The sequence below is a fragment of the Passer domesticus genome, chromosome 9, assembly GCF_036417665.1.
Source record: "Passer domesticus isolate bPasDom1 chromosome 9, bPasDom1.hap1, whole genome shotgun sequence".
NCBI classification, from domain to species: Eukaryota; Metazoa; Chordata; class Aves; order Passeriformes; family Passeridae; genus Passer; species Passer domesticus.
In genome coordinates this window covers 1001481-1021894 of record NC_087482.1, presented here as the reverse complement: position 1 = coordinate 1021894, position 20414 = coordinate 1001481, and the positions used below count along the sequence as shown (strand labels likewise).

Here is a 20414-nt window from a genome sequence, read left to right as displayed (position 1 = left end):
AAGGTCTTATAACTAGAACACAGCGACCAATCTAAAATTTTGAGAGGAGGGAATAACGCATAACAAACAGCTCAGATGTCCAGTGTAAATAAATTAGGGGTTGAATCCTGACCTCTAAACCAATCATTCAATGTCCAGGCCAGAATGTTCTGGATGAGTGGGCAAGGACCCTGAATAACAGACAGGCAGTTAGGGAGGAATTTAGGAAAGATAAAGTGTAGCTGACGGGACAATTCAGAAGAGGGAGAGAGAGAAAGCCCGGGCAGAACCATAAACAGAATGGGGGGTACAGGAATAAACCAACTTAAAACTAATGCACCCCTACAATTTTAATTTGATCCTTATTAAATATCTAACGGCTTTTGTTATATCCTATCTGATTTAATGTTACTTTTAGTGTTTCTTGGAACTTAAATCTGGTTTGTATCTTATATACTTATTTTTTTTCCGATTTTTCACGAATCATATTATTGTTCTAATATATTCTTTACAGTGTTTCATTAGCTTTTACTTCTATTTCTTTTGTCTGTTATAACAAAAGCACTAAAATGTTTTATTTTTTGAAATAAATTTGCATATCACACCTTAAATATTCAGTTCACTTAAAACAACCTCATGAATAATACAGTTTAAAATAAAATATTTTACTTCTCATAACAATGGGTTTTACAGCTTACAAGCTTAGGTATTAACATGCATCAGTCTATTTTACTTCAAGGAGTAGTGGTGACTTTTTAGTGAGGTTTGGCTGGTGTTTCTGTTGGTGGATTTACAGGTCTTCTGTCCTGTCTTTCTTTGCAGCTGAACCTGCTGGTGAAGGTGGTGCAGCTTCCCAAGCCACGTCCAGGACTGAGGCTCTGGGAGATGCTGAGGGTAGGTCAATGCCTTTCCCCTGGGAGAGCTGCCAGCTCAGAGCCCAAAGCTGGGCCAGGGAGGCAGCGCTGCAGGTGCCAGCACAGAACGATGCACGTGTGTGCCCGTGCCCTGCACGATCCCCTCACCGCTCCTGCGGCTCAGCGGTGCCCGTGCAGATCAGCAGAGATGGCAGAAGCTTCTGTGGCTTTTGTTTTACAGGTGTGTCTGCAGGGAGGACTTCTCCAGCTCCAGGGCTGGATGCTTGGCCCCAACCCAGCTCCCATGGCAGGGGTGAGTAGTGTGTACCTGCTGACCCCACAGGCTGAGCCCCGCTTTTGTGGGATCCATTCCTGGGAAATGGAACTACTTTCTCTTAAGGTCCTCCAAAAGGAAAGACCCAAGATACTGCAGCCAAAAAGTCTCATGAGTCAGATGAATTCCTGAGAGAAACACAGAAGGAAGCACCCCGAGGACAAGGTGGGTGCATTTCCCTCGTGCTTCCCCTGGGACTCAGCAGCCAGGGGCTTTGGCTGCACATCTGGACACGCCGTGCCTGGCACCGCGGGAAGGGATCCATGGCAGCCTCGCTGCCCCGCTGCTGCTTTCACGCCCTGCAGGGCTGTTTCCCAACCTGGCCTGGCTGCAGCTTCTGCCCAGCCTCTGCAGGATGGAATTTGGCATTAGCTGATAGGGTGCCCCAACTGTACTGTGGGCCTGAGATCCCCTGCCATTTCCCAATCTCTGAGAAGATCAGGAGGTGCAGCTGTTTGCACAAGGGAGTGCACTGGCCCAGCCCCAATTACCTGGGCTGTTTCCTGATCTTTACCTGTGACTTAAGCAAGCATTGCCACATGAAGGTGCCACCTCCCCAGTGGGGAATATTTCCATTTAATCCAGTTGTCCCTTTTTTCCTTTTTCAAGTGATGGACCAAAAGGCTGTTCAGGAGGAGGAACACTCAGGGAGAAGCAGTGGCTCATTGGCAGCCCTAGCTGCAGGAAGGAAGGCGATGGCAGACACGGGCACAGGCACAACAGGTAATTGCTGTGCCGGGCTCAGCCCTGGCCGGGGCTGTGTGGCAGCAGCTCTTCCCCCAGGGCCTGCCCTTGCCCGGCCCGGCAGCAGCCAAAGCTGGAGGCACCTCGGCTTCCAGGCCTCTGGAGCTGGTTCAGAGCCCCGGGGAAACGGGACTGGTGCAGCAACGTCCCTGGCGCTGCAGCTGCTGCGGAGCTGGCCCTGAGTGCCCAGAGGCCCAAGGCACAGGAGCAGCCCCGAGCGGGAGCCCTGCTGCAGGCCCAGGGCCAGAGCCAGCCCTGGCTCCAGACTGGGCAGGGGCTGCGCTGGGTCCTGACAGGGCCTGAGCCTGTCCCCTGGGGCTGGGGGAGCTGTCACGGGGCAGGGAGGGCCAGGGCTGGCAGTGGCTGCTCAGGGATGGCTTTGGCCCATGTCCCTGGCAGCAGCCACTGCCCAAGCAGCTGCGCTGCCCCCGGGCTCTCCTCCCGGCCTGCTGGGCTTTGTTGGCTGGCACAGCCTGTGCCCAGGGCCGGCAAGGTGCCTGCAGGCCCCAGCTCTGGGGGAAACAGAGAACGTCCTGCCCGTATCCACCGTGCTGCCAGCTCAGCAGTGCAGCACAGCACGGGCTCACGCTCCCCATCGCTCCCACAGATGCAGCCGGCACCACAAGACCTGTTCCCAATGCCCAGGATGGCCTCGGAAGGGGTTTCTGTCAGGGAACAGGCTGCTGGCTAGGGTTTCTGGCAGGCATGCTTTATTTGGAGCTTGTCTTCATATTGTGCTGCATTGGAATCTGGTATTCCTGGAACAGAAAACAGTGAGTGTTTTGTGCTCTCCCCCTCCAACAGCTTCTATTGAAAGTCCAGCGTGGACAGGGAACAGTCCCATTGAGGCTGCAGTGGGGTTGTGGCCAGTCTGTGATTGTCCAAATTACTCTGCTGAGGGTTCTGCTGCTGCCCAGTGCTTCCATTGGCCTCTCAATTGCTGGGCCTTGTCCTGGGGGCCCCGCTGGGGCTGCAGCCAGTGCTGGCTCCCACTGAGGCTGCCTGGCCAAGAGCAGCCCCAGGGGCACGGGGCAAAGGCAGAGGGAGGTGGGGAGGAGAAAGAGCAGGGCCGAGATTGCCCTTGAAAGGCAGAGGCGCTCTGGGGCCCGCTCCTGGCCAGGGACCCTGCCCAGAGCCGTGCCCTGCTGGCCGGGGCCTTGAGGGGCAGCTGTCCAGCTGGGCCCAGCTGTGCCAGCAGCTCCAGCCGTGCTGGGGAGCCTTGCCAGCTCTGGGCCCTGCTGTGCACGAGGGTCCCTGTGTGCCACTGGCAGCTGGGGCCTCGGCCACCTCCTCTCTGCACAGGATCACCTCGGGACAGGAGTTGGAAGACGGTGGCTGCACCTCACACCGACAGCGTGAGCAGCTCCTCCAGCAGCAGGAACGGCCTGGACAGCCCTCTCAAGTGTTCTGTGAAGAGGACCCCAGAACAACCATCGACAAAGAAGCCTCTTATTGCCCCGTAGATCCCACTGCCACCTGCTCTCCCCATGGGCCTTCCCAAGCTTCCTTTATTCCTTTTTTTCTCTCCGTCTGTCCCATCCCAGCCAACCCGAGTTCCGCTAGGGACCCCAGGACCAGCCCAACAGCTTCCAGCACCTCCTGAGACCAACACATCCCTTCCTCTGCCCCTGAGCCCCCTGGCCTTGCCCTCTAGGCAACACTGAAGGTGACACCCCACCCCACCCTCCCCGCCCCTCCAACTCCTGCTTGCACGGTAGGCAATGGCCCATTCCTGTGTTCAAATAAAGAGATGGATTTGTGTCCTAGTTTGAAAGCAAAACCAGTGTGAGGCTCTCTTGTTTAAACTGCGACCCTTTGGACGAGGACATGAGGCTTGACTCCATTTTCATCAGAAGGCTGATTTATTATGTTATATATTATACTAAAATACTACATTACAACTATACTAAAAGGACAGAGAGAAGAAGATCAGAAGGCTACCAAGACAAGAATAGAATAGGAATCAATGACAAAAACCTGTGACTGCTCACAGCCTTGGCACAGGTGGCTGTGATTGGTCACTGGTTGAAAACAATCTACACGAACTAATGGAAGATGCACCCACGGCATTCCACAGCAGCAGATAGCCATTGTTTACATTTCTTTCCTGAGGCTCTCAGCTCCTCAGGACAGGAAAAGTCCTAGCAGAGGCTTTTTCCCTAAATTATCATGGCAACATCTCACCCTTTTAAATTATTAAATTAAATAGAAAAAGCAATGTTTGTAATTTCTTCTACTAGGGCTTTGTAGAAGAGAGAACAACACCTCTTGAGGTTCATCTGTTGCCAATCAAAATCTCAATCATTTGCTGATGTGGAATGGTCAGGGAAATTCTTCACCTGTAGAACATTCAGGGAAATTCTTCACTTATCAAACATCTAATTATATCATATCACTAAAACAATCTTAAAAAATAAGAAAATGCAAAAACTCATGCAAGGAAAGTTCATTGTTTCAAGTCCAAGCAGCTGAATTTCAGGACAGAGTCCATGGACTGAAGATGTTCTTTTTTGACATCTCTGGAAGTCCCCTTTGGTCCTGAAACAGGCTTGCAGAATTCTGAAACAAAGAACTGCTAAAGAAAACAAGAATTAGCAAACAATTCATTGACAGTCATGAAACAATTCAGAGAAAATTTCTGGAATGCCCTGGCCACAGCCCTTCATTGAACCGCTTGGGCTGAGGCTAATTTTTGGCTTTTCAATGCTTTTGAGCTGCTAGCTCTTTCCACTTTTCTTTATTATTATTATTATTTTTTTTTCATTAGAAGAAGAGTAGCAGCAGCAGCAGAGTGTCTCTAGGACCCTTGGGTGGCTCTGGTCCTGGTGGGCGGACCAGAGAACTCAGACTTGGCTCACAGAATGGTGGCCTAGGTTCTTGTGGGGAAAGCAAAGTTTTTGAACTCAGCACTGGACGGGGCGATGGCCCCGGCCCAGGGAAATGAGTTAAATGGCTTAGAACTAGCTTGTGAGGCGGGCTCTGCACGCTCAGAACTTGGTAGGACTATGCTGCTAGTGTTTTGAGGGTAGAAATGACGAAATGTTTTTTTTTTTAGAAGCACTGGTGCACACTGGCAGCTGGAGAAGAGAAGTTTTCTCAGGAATTGTTATTTTAGATTTGAGGGTTTCTTGTCTCCAGAGCAAGCGAGCAGTGCTTGCTTTGCTCTGTGTCTCTTGTTTTTGTAAGGTAAATGTTATTTTTTCTGCTTTTTGCTTTTTGGCACTACTTTTATCTCTACTGGGTTGGGAACTAGAGGTAGATGTTACAGGAGCCAACTCCCCCACGCCGCTGGGGCGCTCGGGGGAAGGCAGGCACTTTAACTTCTAGGGAGAAGCTCTCGACTATACGCGATGTGATTTAAAAACTATATTGATTTTGAACACAGCCAGCCGAACTGCTCCTGCAGTCAGCTGGAGGGTTATGCTTTTTTTACGGAAGGATAGGCTTTTCGCAGGGTTTGATGTGAATGATGGAGTTTCGGAAACCTGCGGGACAACTGGGGTGGGTGGTGCAGGCAGCACGGGCGCTGGTGTCGACTTTTGAGGCGGTCTCGTGGGCTCAGCACCATTCTCAGCAAGCTCTTGCACTGCAATTGGATCGGCAGGGAGCGGCGGGACAGGCGGGGGCGGCGGGCTCGGAGCGGGGTCGGCCCGCGCAGGCGCCGCCTGCACCGTTGCGAATTCAGTTGCCGGCTGGGATGCAGAGAAAGAAGACACGGAGGCAGCTCCTGCAGCTCCCGGGAGCAGCAGCACAGCCGGGGAATCACTGTTGTTGATCGCGCTGCCTGGCAACACGGGCGGATCGGCGGGAGGCGGTTCCGGGTGCCGCGGCGCAGGCGCAGTCATCAGAGCCGGCGGAGCTGGCCCGGGCGGCTGCGGGGTCGCGGGCGGAGCCGGCTGAGGCGGAGCCGCGGGGTCCGGCGCCTCCCGCGGGGCTGGCTGAGGCGGAGCCGCGGGGTCCGGCGCCTCCCGCGGGGCTGGCTGAGGCGGAGCCGCGGGGTCCGGCGCCTCCCGCGGGGCTGGCTGAGGCGGAGCCGCGGGGTCCGGCGCCTCCCGCGGGGCTGGCTGAGGCGGAGCCGGATCCGCTCCCTCCCGGGGTGGGGGAAGCGGAGAATTCCGCGGCAAAGCGGGCGGGGCCGGCCCGGAAAGCGGCGGGCTCGGCTCCCCATCCCCCCCAAGAGAAGGAGCGGGGGGGGAAGGTAGATCTGTTTGCTCCAAGGGAGCGGAGAAAAACTTTTGCTCAGCTGTGGGCAGTGCGGGGGGAATGCAAACTCGCGGTTCGTCTTCTTTGAGAGGCTTCTCTCGTGCCGAAGCTGGCGGGGACAGAACGCGACTGCGCTCCCGAGCCATGATGTCCCCTGCAGCCCGTCCCCATTTCAAGATAACGCCATAAATCAGTGTGTGCACTGCATGCATCATTGGGGATGAAACACGCTGGACTATTGTCCACCTAAAAAGAGCGTCCATGAACTCCCAAAAACGTAAATCAAGGGAGTCTACGACATTTGTAATAAATCTATGAAATTTTGCCCATCTGAAGAACTCATAACACCGTCTCTCCAACATACATTGAGGAATTCTGTCCCTGCGTCCCCATCTGCACCAGTGTTTAATAACTTTCTCCTCTGACGCAGTAAACGGAACCTGAGCTTCCGAAGGTACCTTTTCCCAACTTTCCTCCCACCTTTTGCGAATGGCAGGATCTTCAGAAAGGGAAAAAATAACAGTACCTCTAGACAGTGTCCTTGTGGATCCAGCTGTGCAGCTCTGCTGCTCTGCGGTCTCTGGACACAATCTCCAGGAAAGTCCAACAGGTTCTCCTGTTTGCCTTGGCTGTGAACTCTGCCCATCTTCAGGGTCTCGTTTCTTCAGCTCCAGGCTAGATTCCATGGTCACTCTTGGGGTGACCATCAGTTTCACACGTCCAGGGGTCACCAATTGTTGCTTTGACTTGGGCCCCTGGTGCGAGGACACGAGGCTTGACTCCATGTTGATCAGAAGGCTGATTTATTATGATATATATTATACTAAAATGCTACATTACAACTATACTAAAAGAACAGAGAGAAAGATCAGAAGGCTACAAAGACAAGAATAGAATAGGAATGAATAACAAAAATCCTGTGACTGCTCACAGCCTTGGCACAGGTGGCTGTGATTGGTCACTGATTGAAAACAATCCACATGGACCAATGGAAGATTCACCTGTGGCACTCCACAGCAGCAGACAGTTATTGTTTACATTTCTTTCCTGGGGCCCTCAGCTCCTCAGGACAGGAAAAATCCTAGCAGAGGCTTTTTCACTAAAAATCCTGGCAACAGAACGTTGTCAATACAATTTTTGTGAAATCTACATGAGAATCTGAGGAGATTACTACACAGCTTGGATGCTAGAGGAACTTCTGCAAATAGGTTACAGGGTATTTATTTAACTGATTCAGAACTTTGCTTCAGCTGGCAATAGTTCAAGAATTTTATTTTCTAGTGTCTTTTGGTGGCCCACATTAAAAAACAAACAAAAAAAAAAACCACAAAACAAAAAAAAAAAAACAAAGAACAAGTTCTGTCCTTTTCCATTTTCAAACAGATATTCTTTTTCTTTACCCATGAATTATGACAAAGCAAGTGACGTTCAAAGTCAGCATTCAGAAAGAGCCCTGAGAAGAGACTAGATGTATGCCAATTCCCTCTTGCTATTCAGCTGATTTTATATACTAGCTTTCTGTGTCTCTAGCTTTTTATATGATCTCTGTTACTACAGCCACTTCCAAATCTTGGTAAAAATTAGTAATTTCTCCACCTTCACTTTGTGGGAAATTGTGGGGGCAAAAAAGTAGCATTGTTTAGTCCAAGTTCAAGCAGAAAAACAGAAATTCAGAAATACATTCTGACCCTTGGCCAGTTTTAATTTTTATTTAACAGCACCCACAAGGACACCGTCCCCAAGTGAGGGGAGTGGGGCACGCAGAACTCACCGATTGTGAGGTCACGGGCACATCTCCAGGGAGGCCTGAGGTATAACCGTTGCTGTACATCAACATTGCACTCAGAGCTGAGGACAGGATCCCGAGAGGGAGCTTGCCCAAGGCTGCTGAGCGAGTTTTGGTGTCTCTGAGGCATCTCTCTTCACTCAAGGAAGGATTGGAAGGCTTTGTCAGGAGGAGAAAGGCCGGCGGTGCTGTGGCACAGACCGTCCAGGCATTCCTCCGTACCCACAATGGTGCAGCAGAACACTGCTAAGAGGCGTCCCCCTGGCAAGGAACGAGGTGAGAGCCAAGTCTCCCTCCCCACAGATGGCAGAGGGGGAGCGGCCAAGAGCAGCAGAAAGGGGAAACAGGAGATCCACAGAATCACCCCAGAGTAGAGGCCCTCCTCTCATGGGCCAGAGGAGCCAGGCTGGGCTGTGGGCACCGGCACTTCCCCTGCCCTTTAGCCAGCCAGCAGGGCCTTGGGGACAATGCTGCAGGGACATTTCCTGAGCTCTACAAGGTGCTCACTCCCCCTGCCCTCTCTCTCTCTCCCCAATGCACACCGTGTCACCGGGCAGAGGCAGACGCAGAGAGCGGCAGCTGCCTCTCCGGACATGCCAGGCCGGACCAGGCTCGTCGCCGTTCATGGAGACAGCAAGCACAAGACTCGGGCAGCCAGAAAGGAAAACGCATCCGGCTCAACCGCGTGCCACTGCTGCGTGCTGAGACCAGCAGCCCCAGCACCGCCCCTCAGGCGGTGTCAGGGCAGTCCCAGGCCGTGGGGCTGGTCACCAGCAGCAGCAGCAGCTTGCCCTGCCGAAAGCAGGGCCTGAAGCGAGGCCACCCACGGGGAGACACGGATCCTCAGGCACCCAAGAGCCCACTGGCAAAGCGCCGCAGGTTGGAGGATGGTCCAACCCCTCAGGAGGTGTCAGGGTGGTCCCAGGACGTGGGGCTGGTCACCAGCAGCAGCTTGCCCTGCCGAAAGCAGGGCCTGAAGCGAGGCCACCCACGGGGAGACACGGATCCTCAGGCACCCAAGAGCCCACTGGCAAAGCGCCGCAGGTTGGAGGATGGTCCAACCCCTCAGGAGGTGTCAGGGTGGTCCCAGGCCGTGGGGCTGGTCACCAGCAGCAGCTTGCCCTGCCGAAAGCAGGGCCTGAAGTGAGGCCACCCACGCGGAGACACGGATCCTCAGGCACCCAAGAGCCCACTGGCAAAGCGCCGCAGGTTGGAGGATGGTCCAGCCCAGAGTGCTGGTACCACCAGCCAGGTGGCATTGAGGCTGTCCCAGGAATCTCAGTCATCCAGGGAACAAACAGCCCCATACATACCCCCCTGGATCTTGCCCCGCTCCCAATCCGGGCCAATTCGTGTGAGGCACGTCTTGCGGCGGCAGCTGCGAGATAAAAAGCCCTACAGTCGGCCTGAAAACCAGGGCAGGACCAGACGAGCACCCACCCCTGTTGTTTGGCCCCCTCATCCCTCAAAATAAAGTTTTCTGGTTTGTTTGTTTGAACTGGGAGATGCCACATTCTTGTTTCCAGTCGTCTGCAGCTGATCTCCAAATAGGGGCCCCAAGCTCAGTGGGACAAGTGTGTGCCTTCAAGGACTCACCTGTCCCATGGCAACACCCAGCGTCACCACGTTCCATGGCAACACCCAGTCTCACCATGTCCCCTGGTCTGGAGATACCAGCCCTGCTTCTGCCAGGGAAAAAACAGAACTGTGCAAAAGGAGCACGGGGATTTTGCAAGCATTCCTGGCTGAGGCAGCCTCAGTGGGAGGGCACAGCTCTGCCTGCTGCAGGTGCCCAGGAGGGAAAATCATGGATGCAGTAGGATTATTCCCCTCCCAACCCAGCCCAGGCACAGTTCAATCTACCACTGCTGCCACTGGGGTTGCACGTACCAGCCTGGAGAGTAACTGGAATAAGAGAGAGTAACTTCCCAGCATCAGTGCAGCTGATGCTGGGAAGGTAAAACTAAAGCCAGTCCCACCCCCAGTAAAAATACACTGCACCTGAAAAAAATTAGCCAGCACCCTCCTGTTCTCTGCAAATGGGACCAAAAATTTCAAAAGCATTAAAAAAATTAACCAGGCTTTGGAGCAGTTACAGGTCAGACTACATGAGGCTGGAAAAGATTGTACAGGTGACAGTTCTCAGAGGAAAATTAGCAGGAAATCCCTTCTTTCTGCTATTAAAATCTCAGGCTGTTGCCATGAGACACTCAAGCCACAAGAAAAGTACTTAAGCACCAGCATCCAACTGAGCACCTGTTTGATCCACTTCAGTGGAAAGCCATCACATTGCCAGCAGAATTCCTCCTCTGGGTTACACACAACATATTTTTTTCTATCTGGGAGTGCCACTGGATTTTTTTACCTAGCATTTGATATTAAATTGTGGAAGTATTTTAAATTAAAAGGGAATGAAAAGATGGACCCACGAGATGGGACAGGAGGAAGCCAGGCAGCCCTTTAAAGAGGGAGATGCTAAGCTGTACATTCAGGAGAGCTCCTCTGAGCACAGAGCAGCCACAGAGCACATCTGACCACAACATTTCTAGTTCACCTGTGTTCTTATAAATGGGAAAAGAACAAAACAGTGGCAGGAAAGGAAGCAGAAGTCAACTGTGAAAGTTTCATTCACAACACATGATTCTCTGCAAGAAGCACTGGAGAAGTGCATGGGGTAAGAGTTCTGCAAGTGCCAGGCTCTTCGGCAGCAGAAAAGGTCTAAAAAAATCAAAATTCTAGCAAGCAAAATAAATCCATCCTTTAAGGCTTGTAAATACTCTGATGAATCTCAGTTACTTTGGGACAAAAACAAACACAGGGCAAACTTTCCCAAGTATGGTTTCATGACAAAATTCCCATTTGTCTGCTCCTGTTTGTCGGAGAAGACAAGGTTACAAGCTGCCCAGCTCAAGAAGGAAAGGAGGATCTACACTTCCCTGTCATATTTTCCTACTGACAAAGGATTTAAGACAGAGAATTTGGGTAAATGGAAGGATAAGACTGGAGTACGGATGAAGTTTCACATCTAAGATACTTCATTTGCTAAAATAGAAGCACTTTTGTTGTACATGGATCTCCTTGCTAAACCTCTTTGTCTTCAAACTCCCTTCCTCCATGGCAGAACTGAGCAAGCTCCATGTGTCAGAGCTTCGAGTTAAAAGCTCTGTGAAGAGTTAGTTTTAATGGATCCATTTCCAGTCCGTGGGGTTGCTGTTATGAGGAGCTCAGGTGGCTTTTTGTTGAGATCAAAATCAATGAGCCATTTGTCCCAGCTCCACCTGTCCTGAGGCAGCACTGGCTCCACTGTGCCATTTCTAAATGAAAATTGAATCTCCTAAAGAAGCCAAGCTAAAATCACGAGGGAGTAGTCACAAAAAATAATTTTGGCAGTTTGCTGGGTATTGATCAAACAGCTACCAGCATCCCAAAGTCCAGGCTCCACTAAACAAGGCTCTTTGCTCTGTAAGGAGCCTTTCAATTGGTAGTGTTTCATACCCACGCAGAAGAACAAAAAGCCACTTCCACTGTAGAAACATGAGCTGCAGCTATGCAGTGAGTCGTGTTCAGTAGCTGACCTGCTGCTTTAGTTTTGAGGCAGTTTTAGGCAGGAGATACTGCCATAAAATTTCACAAGAAAACTATCAAGTATCTAAAATAATGCAGTATTATGGTTATTTTCTACCTCCAGTATTGCCAGGACATAGCTTAAGAAAGAAAGGAATTTACCAGCCACCAGAAATGAAAAACATTAAAATGAAAAAAAGGGGCTTTTAAGGAAATCAGAGTGATGGCCACAAGTCATTTTCCAGCTTTGTAGGATTTCAGTTCAAAGTCAATCTAAACAAGCCAGCATATGTCTAGCAAGAAGGAAATCACAGTTCAGGTTTGCTCCTGCACTCAAGCTTTGCTATACCAAAGATATATTCTTTGTATTCTTTTCCAGCTCTCCAGAGAGGAGACTCCACACGGCTTCTGAGGGTGCTGATTAGATGAGGGTTTATTGGGGGTCCCAGCCCCGGATGTAACATGGTTTCAGAGGCAGAAGGGAGAAAGGGAAAGGGAGGGGGAGAGAGGACGAGCCTAGGGGAGAGATGGGCCATGAGAACATCTGGTCTTCCTCACACAGCTTAAGAGGGAAATTCAAAGTAGGTGCGAAATAAGATTTGGGCCAATGGGATTGCAGATCCATGAGACTTCAGGAGAGGAACACAGCTTGGAATAAACCATATATTTTTGAGGGGTACATTTTTGAGACAGAGCATACAATTTGAATAAAATGCAACACCACAATAGATTAATATGATAGATGATAGATAGATAGATAGATAGATAGATAGATAGTAGATAGATAGATAGATAGATAGATAGATAAATAGATAGACAAAGCAGATAGAGATATATAAACGCACTTGCCTGTATCACTTTACAAAGAAAGGGATGGGGAAGTGACAGGTTATTCTTTTCCACACATGGGAAACTATCTTTTTCCCAGAAAATTCAGCTTCCTTCTTCTGTGACCACCAGGGTATCTGAAGACCTCACCAAGAAGGCCCTGTGATGCCAATGGCCTGTGCATCCAGCAAGTCAAGAAAGTAAGGCCTGCCTCTTAATACTACAGTGGTGTTAAAGAGGTTTATTCTCAGTTTTTGGTGGCAAGAGGAAGGAACTGAAGCCAGTTACTGTAAAATGCCTGCACAAGCACCAGTGCAAATCACAGCCAAAGGAAGGATGAAGCCAGTCCCACAACCACAGCTCAAGCGGCCAGAGATCCTCCTTCAACCCTGGCTGCATTGAAGCCCCACAGATTGCCAAGAAGAAAAGCGCCCTACTGAGAGCGACCAAACTTAACCCTCTGCCAGGACACAAATTTAGAGGGAAATAATTTAAAATCCCTACACCACCAGACACACTTCCCAGTGAGAAGGGTTGGAACTCTCTGCCCCCCAGCACTTGCCCAGCAGGCAGGTTCACAAAGGTGCTGGGAGCTAAGCTGTGCCCTGCGAGGGAACAGAGCCAGCCTCCCTTCAGTGGCAGAAGGCACGGCCTCAGCTGTAGCCCCGGGTGCCTGCGGTGGCCCAGGGCACGGCCATGGCTGTCAATGTGTTGGGCTGCAGCACAGGGCAGGCCGGAGCTCAGCAGCCTCAGCAGAGCCCAGGGCCGCGGCCCTTCCCTGCCGGGGCCCGAGCCTGGCCCGGCCCGGCCCGGCCTGAGCAGCCCGGACTGGCCCAGGGGATGGGCTGCGCCCGCCCGCTGTGCCCACAGGCTGGGCCCAAGCCTTTGCAAGAGGCTTTCTCCCAGCTTGGCAAAACCTCGGCCAAGTGTCCCTGTGCTGTGCTGAGAAGAGTAAAAAACCCCCTCAAATTTAACCCTGCTGCCCAACGCATGAGGGATCCCTGCACACCTTAGGAGAGGCCATCCATACTCCTTTGTGCCTCATAAGGGATCCCTGCACCCCTCAGCAGGGACCCCAAAATATGCCTGTGAGCCCCTGCCTGGCTCCTGCCTGCCCACACCGTGGCCATCCATGGCTGCTCCTGGGCATGGAGCTCGGTCAGTGCTGGTGCCGGGTGGGCTTTGCTGCTGCTACCCACCCAGACGTAGCTGCAAAAACTCAATTTCTTTATTTGAACATAAAATATAGGCCAAGCGCTGCCCTGGCAGACAAGGGCTACCCACCTTCAGTCCTGGCCGGGGAACAGGACCAGGGGGCTCAGGGGGAGAGGGTCTCGTTGAGGAGGGGTGGGTTTTGGGACGGCCTCATGGCGGGGATGCAGCCACGGTAGGGCAGATAGGGGCAGAAGTGGAGAGCTGGGATAAAGTTTCAGGTTCTCATTGCCTCTGTTTTTAGATGCGTCTTCTGAACATGCACCGGAGTACCTGTGAAGAGAGGAGGTGGCTGAGGCCCCAGCTGCCAGTGGCACACAGGGACCCTCGTGCACAGCTGGGCCCAGCTGGACAGCTGCCCCTCAAGGCCCCGGCCAGCAGGGCACGGCTCTGGGCAGGGTCCCTGGCCAGGAGCGGGCCCCAGAGCGCCTCTGCCTTTCAAGGGCAATCTCGGTCCTGCTCTTTCTCTTCCCCACCTCCCTCTGCCTCTGCCCTGTGCCCCTGGGGCTGCTCTTGGCCAGGCAGCCTCAGTGGGAGCCAGCTCTGGCTGCAGCCCCAACGGGGCCCCCAGGACAAGGCCCAGCAATTGAGAGGCCAATGGAAGCACTGGGCAGCAGCAGAGTTCTTTGGACAATCATAGCCTGGCCACAACTCCATTGCAGCCTCCCTGTGAATGTTTCCTGTCTGCATTAGATCTTCATAAGAAGCTGTTTCAGGAAAAGATGAAGAAAGCACTCACCATTTTCTCTTCCAGTAAAAATGAATTTGGACACAGCATAAGATGAAGATAAACTCCAAAAAAAGCAGGCCTGCCATTAACCCTGCCCAGCACCCTGCTTCCTTACAGAAGCCCCTTCCGAGGCCCTTCTGGGCATCGGGCAGTTGTGTTGTGGTGCCGGCTGCATCTGTGGGAGCGATGGGGAGCGTGAGCTCGTGCTGTGCTGCACTGCTGAGCTGGCAGCACGGTGGATACGGGCAGGACGTTCTCTGTTTCCCCCAGCGCTGGGGCCTGCAGGCACCTTGCCGGCCCTTGGCACAGGCTGTGCCAGCCAACAAAGCCCAGCAGGCCGGGAGGAGAGCCCGGGGGCAGCGCAGCTGCTTGGGCAGCGGCTGCTGCCAGGGACACGGGCCAAAGCCATCCCTGAGCAGCCACTGCCACCCCTGGCCCTCCCTGCCCCGTGACAGCTCCCCCAGCCCCAGGGGACAGTCAGGCCCTCTCAGGAGACACTGGAGCTATCACCTGCTGTGCCAGTGCCTGGAACTGCCTGTTCTCCTGCAGAAGAGGCTGCCACTGAGCCACTGCTTCTTCCTGGATCAGCCACCTTCTGTGCCAAGTTTTGGGTAATCGCTGGAGAAAGGAAAGGGACAGATGGATCAGATGGGACAGTTCCCCATTGGGGAGGTGTCATCTTCAGAAGCTAACACTGGTGAATGTCATGGACAAGGATGAGGAAATCAGATGAGCTTTTGGGATTGGACAGGCCCCTGCCTTCTCCAAAGCACCACCCCTCCTGATCTGCCTGGAGACTGGGAAATTGTAGAGGATCTCAGGGTGGGCATGGCCTATGGTGCAGTTTGGGCACCGTGTCAGCAGATGCCAAATGCCTTCCTGCAGAGGCTGGGCAGAAGCTGCAGCCAGGCCAGGCTGGGAAACAGCCCTGCAGGGCGTGAAAGCAGCAGCGGGGCAGTGAGGCTGCCATGGATCCCTTCCCACTGTGCCGGGCACAGCGTGTCCAGATGTGCAGCCAAAGCCCCCGGCTGCTGAGTCCCAGGGGAAGCATGAGGGAAATGCACCCACCACAGCATCTCTCCAGGTCACTCAGCATCTGGCCCAGATGTTTTGCTGACTCCAGGAACTTGCTGTCTCCTCTTTGGTACTGCCTGTTGGAGGACCTTAAAAGTACTTCCAGTTCGTGTGGATGGATCCCACAAAAATAGGACTCAGCCTGCGGTGTCAGCAGGGACACACTACTCACCCCTGCCATGGGAGCTGGGATTGTGTGCAGCATCCAGCCCTGGGGCTTTAAAAGTCCTCCCTGCAGACACACCTGGAACTCAACAGCCAGAGAAGCTTCTGTCACCTTTTTCTTCCAGGATTACAATAATTATTCTCTGAGGGAAACTGGTGAACTAACCTGCAGAAATTCCCAAGGGCTCCAAATCATCTTCCATCCCCGCTCCTGGAGAAGCCATCCCAGCACCCTCACCTAGAAGGGAGCACAGATCAGAAGTGTTTCCATGGTGTACCGGAATTTCCTTCTGCCTTAGGGATCTGGGCACTGAAAGGGAGGGAAATGCACTGACCAAGGGAGGGAAATGCACTGACCATGGCGTCTCACCTGTGCACTCATCATCTGGTCCAGATGTTTGGCTGCCTCCAGGGATTTTTTGTCTTCTGTATCTTGGGTCTTGTCTCTTCGAGGACATTAGAGAAAGGTAGTTCCTCTTCATGAGGATGGGTCGGATAAGGCCATGGGAGCCAGATGTCAATGGCCATGACCAAAGCAGTACCGGGGGATGGGGAGCTATGGCCTTGCCCCGGTCACTCTCCACACTATTTCCTAGCTCTGTGGAACATCCTTGGAGTGGAAACTGAGGAAGCCCCAGGCCCCTGGGGTCTCCCTCCCTCCCTCCCTCCCTCCCTCCCTCCCTCCCTCCCTCCCTCCCTCCCTCCCTCCCTCCCTCCCTCCCTCCCTCCCTCCCTCCCTCCCTCCCTCCCTCCCTCCCTCCCTCCCTCCCACAGAGGAACCCCTCCCCAAAGCCCTGGGCAAAACCATCCCCAGCGCTTCCCGGGGAGCAGGGAGCGCTGTCCCGGGAAAGGGCAGCCAGGCTGCTGGCTCACCTGATCCCCGCGCTTGCAGCGGAGCAGCCTGGGCAGCCCTTGCAGGCAGGGCCACGGCCAGGAGCAGCAGGAGTAGGAGGTGCAGAGCAAGGGCCATGGTGCCTTGCCCTCTGCCAGTCCCGCAGCTCTTGCTGCCACCGCTGTCCCGACACCGCTGTCCCAACGTCAGCACCGCTGCTGCCACCGCCGCTGCTTCCGCAACAGTTGTGCTCAGGGACTGACTGCTGGCTCCCTGTGCTGCTGTGCAACCACGGGGCTCTGGGACCTCTGGGACCTCAGAGCCTGCTGTGAGCTCATGGCCAGAGTGCAGTTGTTTCGGGAGCTGGATCTGCCTTCTTCGGGAGTGAGCTCATCCTGCCCAGCTGCTCTGCCCAAGGGCTGTGACACAGTGCCAGCTCAGCTGATCTCACAGGTTGGGGCATGAAGGGATGGAGAGCAGCTCCACCAAGGACTTGGGGTTGCTGCTAGAAGAGAGGCTGGACATGAGGCAGCCATGTGCATCCAAGGGAGAGTGCCCAGCAGGTTGAAGGAGGTGATTCCACCTCTCTGCTCTGGTGAGACCCCACCTGGAGTACTGTGGAAGAGGTTTTACAGTGACCTCTGTGAGCCATCGAGAAGTTTGATAAGAGGATCCATGCTAACCCCTGAAAGAATTTTCTACCAAGGTTGTTGACATAGAAACCAAGAAAGAAAGAAGGATAAATAAGAGAAACCTGCAACTCCCTATTTCAATGAGTATTTTGTTTGTATCTCGTGACCAATAAGTAAAGTATAAACTTAAGAGCTTTGTAAGAATGCAGAAAAAGCATGCAGGCTAGAATAAAAACAGGGTTTGAAGCCTTCTGGAAATGGACTGTGTTGCCTTGTAGTGTCTCGATCTCTCCCACGACAGAGTACTGCATCCTGCTCTGGGTCCCCAAGACAGGAAGGACATGGTCCCGTGAGATCTAGTCCAGAGGAGGGACAAAATGCTCTGAGGGCTGGAGCCCTTCTGCTTTGGAGACACAGGCTGGGAGAGCTGGCAGTGTTCAGCCTGGAAGAGAGAAGACTCCAGGGACACCTGATTGCTGCCTTTCAGTGTCTTCTAGGGGCTTGTAAAGAGACAGGACTGAATTTTTAGTAGAGCCTTTTGTGACCAGACAGAGAGGGAATGGTTTTAATCTAAAAGATGGTCAATTCAGACTAGATGAAACAAACACATTTTACACATTTGCTTTTGAAACCCTGGCACAGGTTGCCCAGAGAGGTGGACATCCATCCCTGCAGACATTCAAGCTCCTGCTCTGAGCAACCTGACCTAGTTCAAGGTGTCCCCTGCTCATTGCAGGGCATTGGGACAAGATGGCCTTTAAATGTCCCTTCCAACCCAAGCCATTCTGTGCTCCTGTGCACCATCAAAGCAGTGCTGCATTAGTGCTGGGCTGATTGTGCTGGCACCTGTATTTTGGTACTTGTGCCATTTAGCAATTGGCCACAAGAGGATTGATGGGCTGGACAGTGAAGTCTGCAAATAACACTCAGTGTGCTCAAGGAGAAACAGGAGAGGAACACGGCTTCCAGTTCAGATAAATGCCAGCATTTTGCTGCCCATTCCTGGTTAGAGAAATAAAGGAATGTCCTGAAGATCCCTTCATGTGGGTTCATTATTGGCCATATCAGTACTTGTGTTCTGTAAAACAGGTTAAGTTGTTACAGCTTCTTGCCCCATTTATCCCTGAATAAAACCCAAATACTGCATTGCTCCTTGTCTACTTTCTTCCAAGTCAGGGCAAATTTTGTTCATTACTGAGTGGGACATATTCATCTGTTCACAAGCAAATTCTTCTTGCCACTCACACAATGGCAAGACTGCTTTGTTGATTTGCTCTAATCAGACTGTAATTAAGGCCTACCTCTCACTAGAATTAAAGCTGATGCATTGGGAGGCAAAGTGTTGAGTCATTTCTCCTGGAGTCTGACACTGTAGAGAGTTGTTCTGTAAGTAAATGCCATTTGAATACAGGTGTAGTCTACCATACTTCTGGCATACTAGAAGTGAGAAAAAACCCTTTGAATCAGGATTTTATCCTTTCTGCCTCCACCTCCTCCTCCCAGGAATTTTAATCGCTGAGGTCTAAGCTCTTCAGCTGCCTCACAAATATTCTTTTAATTCAGTCATCCATGCATTGAGCCACAAATCAGGACCGTGGTGTGAACCTTGAAGCAATGTAGGTTTATAGCACTGAAAATAATAATCCAATACCCAGGTTAAGCCAAGCCTATTGGTTATTTCCCAAATAACTCTGTCTATCCTCAGTGATGTTTCAAAAACGATCATTGTGAAAGCTAGGAGCGGGGAGAGAGAATGTTATCAAAATTAAAAATAGAGCTTTCTCAGATCTTCATATTACTATAAAAAGAGAGTCCAAACTATTCATCTATGGAACATTAAGTAAGAAGTGAACAAAAGACTGTCAAAATAATTGCTTGGGGAACAAAAAACGCATAAATAAAAACAAGCTTAAATGTAGATAATAAGTAAACCATCATGCAAAGAAAAAAAACAGACCTGCCAAAACTAAGACCAATAAGGCTGTTTCATCTGTCTCAACTAAAAAAAAAAAAAAAAGAAAATAAAACCTGAAAATAATCAGAGATTCTCAAGGGCATTACTATACATAGAAACGTCCTGGTATTGGGAAAAACATGAAGGAAAGTGTAGCATGCAATTCACAGATGTAACCTAGAATTTGTTAGGGAGGGCCAGAGGTGGCAGTGGCTGCTCAGGGATGGCTTTGGCCCGTGTCCCTGGCAGCAGCCACTGCCCAAGCAGCTGTGCTGCCCCCGGGCTCTCCTCCCGGCCTGCTGGGCTTTGTTGGCTGGCACAGCCTGTGCCAAGGGCCGGCAAGGTGCCTGCAGGCCCCAGCTCTGGGGGAAACAGAGAACGTCCTGCCCGTATCCAGCGTGCTGCCAGCTCAGCAGTGCAGCACAGCACGGGCTCACACTCCCCATCGCTCCCACAGATGCGGCCGACCCCACAACACGTGTTTCCCATGCCCAGAAGAGCCTCAGAATGGGTTGCTGTTGGGGAACCCTCTGTTTGCATGTGATAAGGGCAAGTCTGGCTATCTGTTTCTGCCAGGAAATTATTTGGAAGTGCTCAACTGAACCTCAACTCAGAGTTTCGGCACTGCAGTTCATGTCTTTGATTGTAATTCGGTCCTAGCAGTCAGTTTTATACCCCTCCCCTTATTTTCTATTGTTATAGCATATTTTATTACCAAGGGCTTGCTCCTTTACCCCATGTGTTGGTTTTGCTCCACTTGTCCATTTCCCCAAAGACCTGCCCTTTTGTTCACTGTTCCTCCTCCCATTGCATGTCAGTCCCTCTCCAAGCTTGCCCCTTGCTCTAGAAATTTTCCTATCAATTTTGTATCCTTCGGAACCCCATTGGTTTGTTTAAGTTCTTCCCCTCCCCTGTAATCCCCAATTGGTTTAAACCTTGTATTCCCCGCCTGGTGTTCCACCCTCAGTTTCTCCCAATTGGCTAAAGATTGGATCCTCCCCTGGGACCCTGCCAAGTTTGGAAGGGTGTATGCCTTTAGTGCAGTGTTGGCCTGGCCCTGATGGTCTGTAGAATAATCACCTTCGGAAATCATAGAGCAGACCTCTCCCTGTTCCTTGTTCCTACCCTCAGGGCAGTCCTACCCCCAAGGCAGTCCACCTGTGCTGTAGAGCAGCTGTGCCCTGCAGCCACAGCCCAGATTCGACAGTTTTCTGGGGGCGGCCCAGTGCCACTGTGGGTGTGGGCAGCTAGTGGGGCTGAAGACATGGGGCAGCAGAGCACTTCCCAAATCAGCTCTTCTGCTGCAATAAAGAGATGCAGTTGTCACGCGAGTGCCTGGGAGGTAGCACCAGCAAAGCCCACCTGGCAGCAGCACTGCCTGAGCTCCATGTCCAGGAGCAGCCGTGGAGGCCAGGACTGGGCCCAGCTGTGCAGGAGGGTCCCTGTGTGCCACTGGCAGCTGGGGCCTCAGCCACCTCCTCTCTACACAGGTGCTCCTCTCCATCTCCAGAAGAGCAGCCTAA

General features: G+C 52.2%; 2 protein-coding genes across 2 annotated transcripts in view; one reads left to right on the top strand and one right to left on the bottom strand.

Moving 5' to 3' along the window:
- LOC135307421 (IQ motif and SEC7 domain-containing protein 2-like) overlaps positions 1-19688 on the bottom strand; it is a 48452-nt gene extending 28764 nt beyond the window's left edge. Inside the window, exon 1 of the mRNA XM_064431875.1 lies at positions 19626-19688. Within this exon, the coding sequence (XP_064287945.1) occupies positions 19626-19656 (31 nt within the window). The 5' untranslated portion in view covers positions 19657-19688. The remainder of the gene's footprint in view (positions 1-19625) is intronic.
- LOC135308305 (uncharacterized) overlaps positions 1-20414 on the top strand; it is a 624983-nt gene that overhangs the window by 508758 nt on the left and 95811 nt on the right. The window lies entirely within an intron of this gene.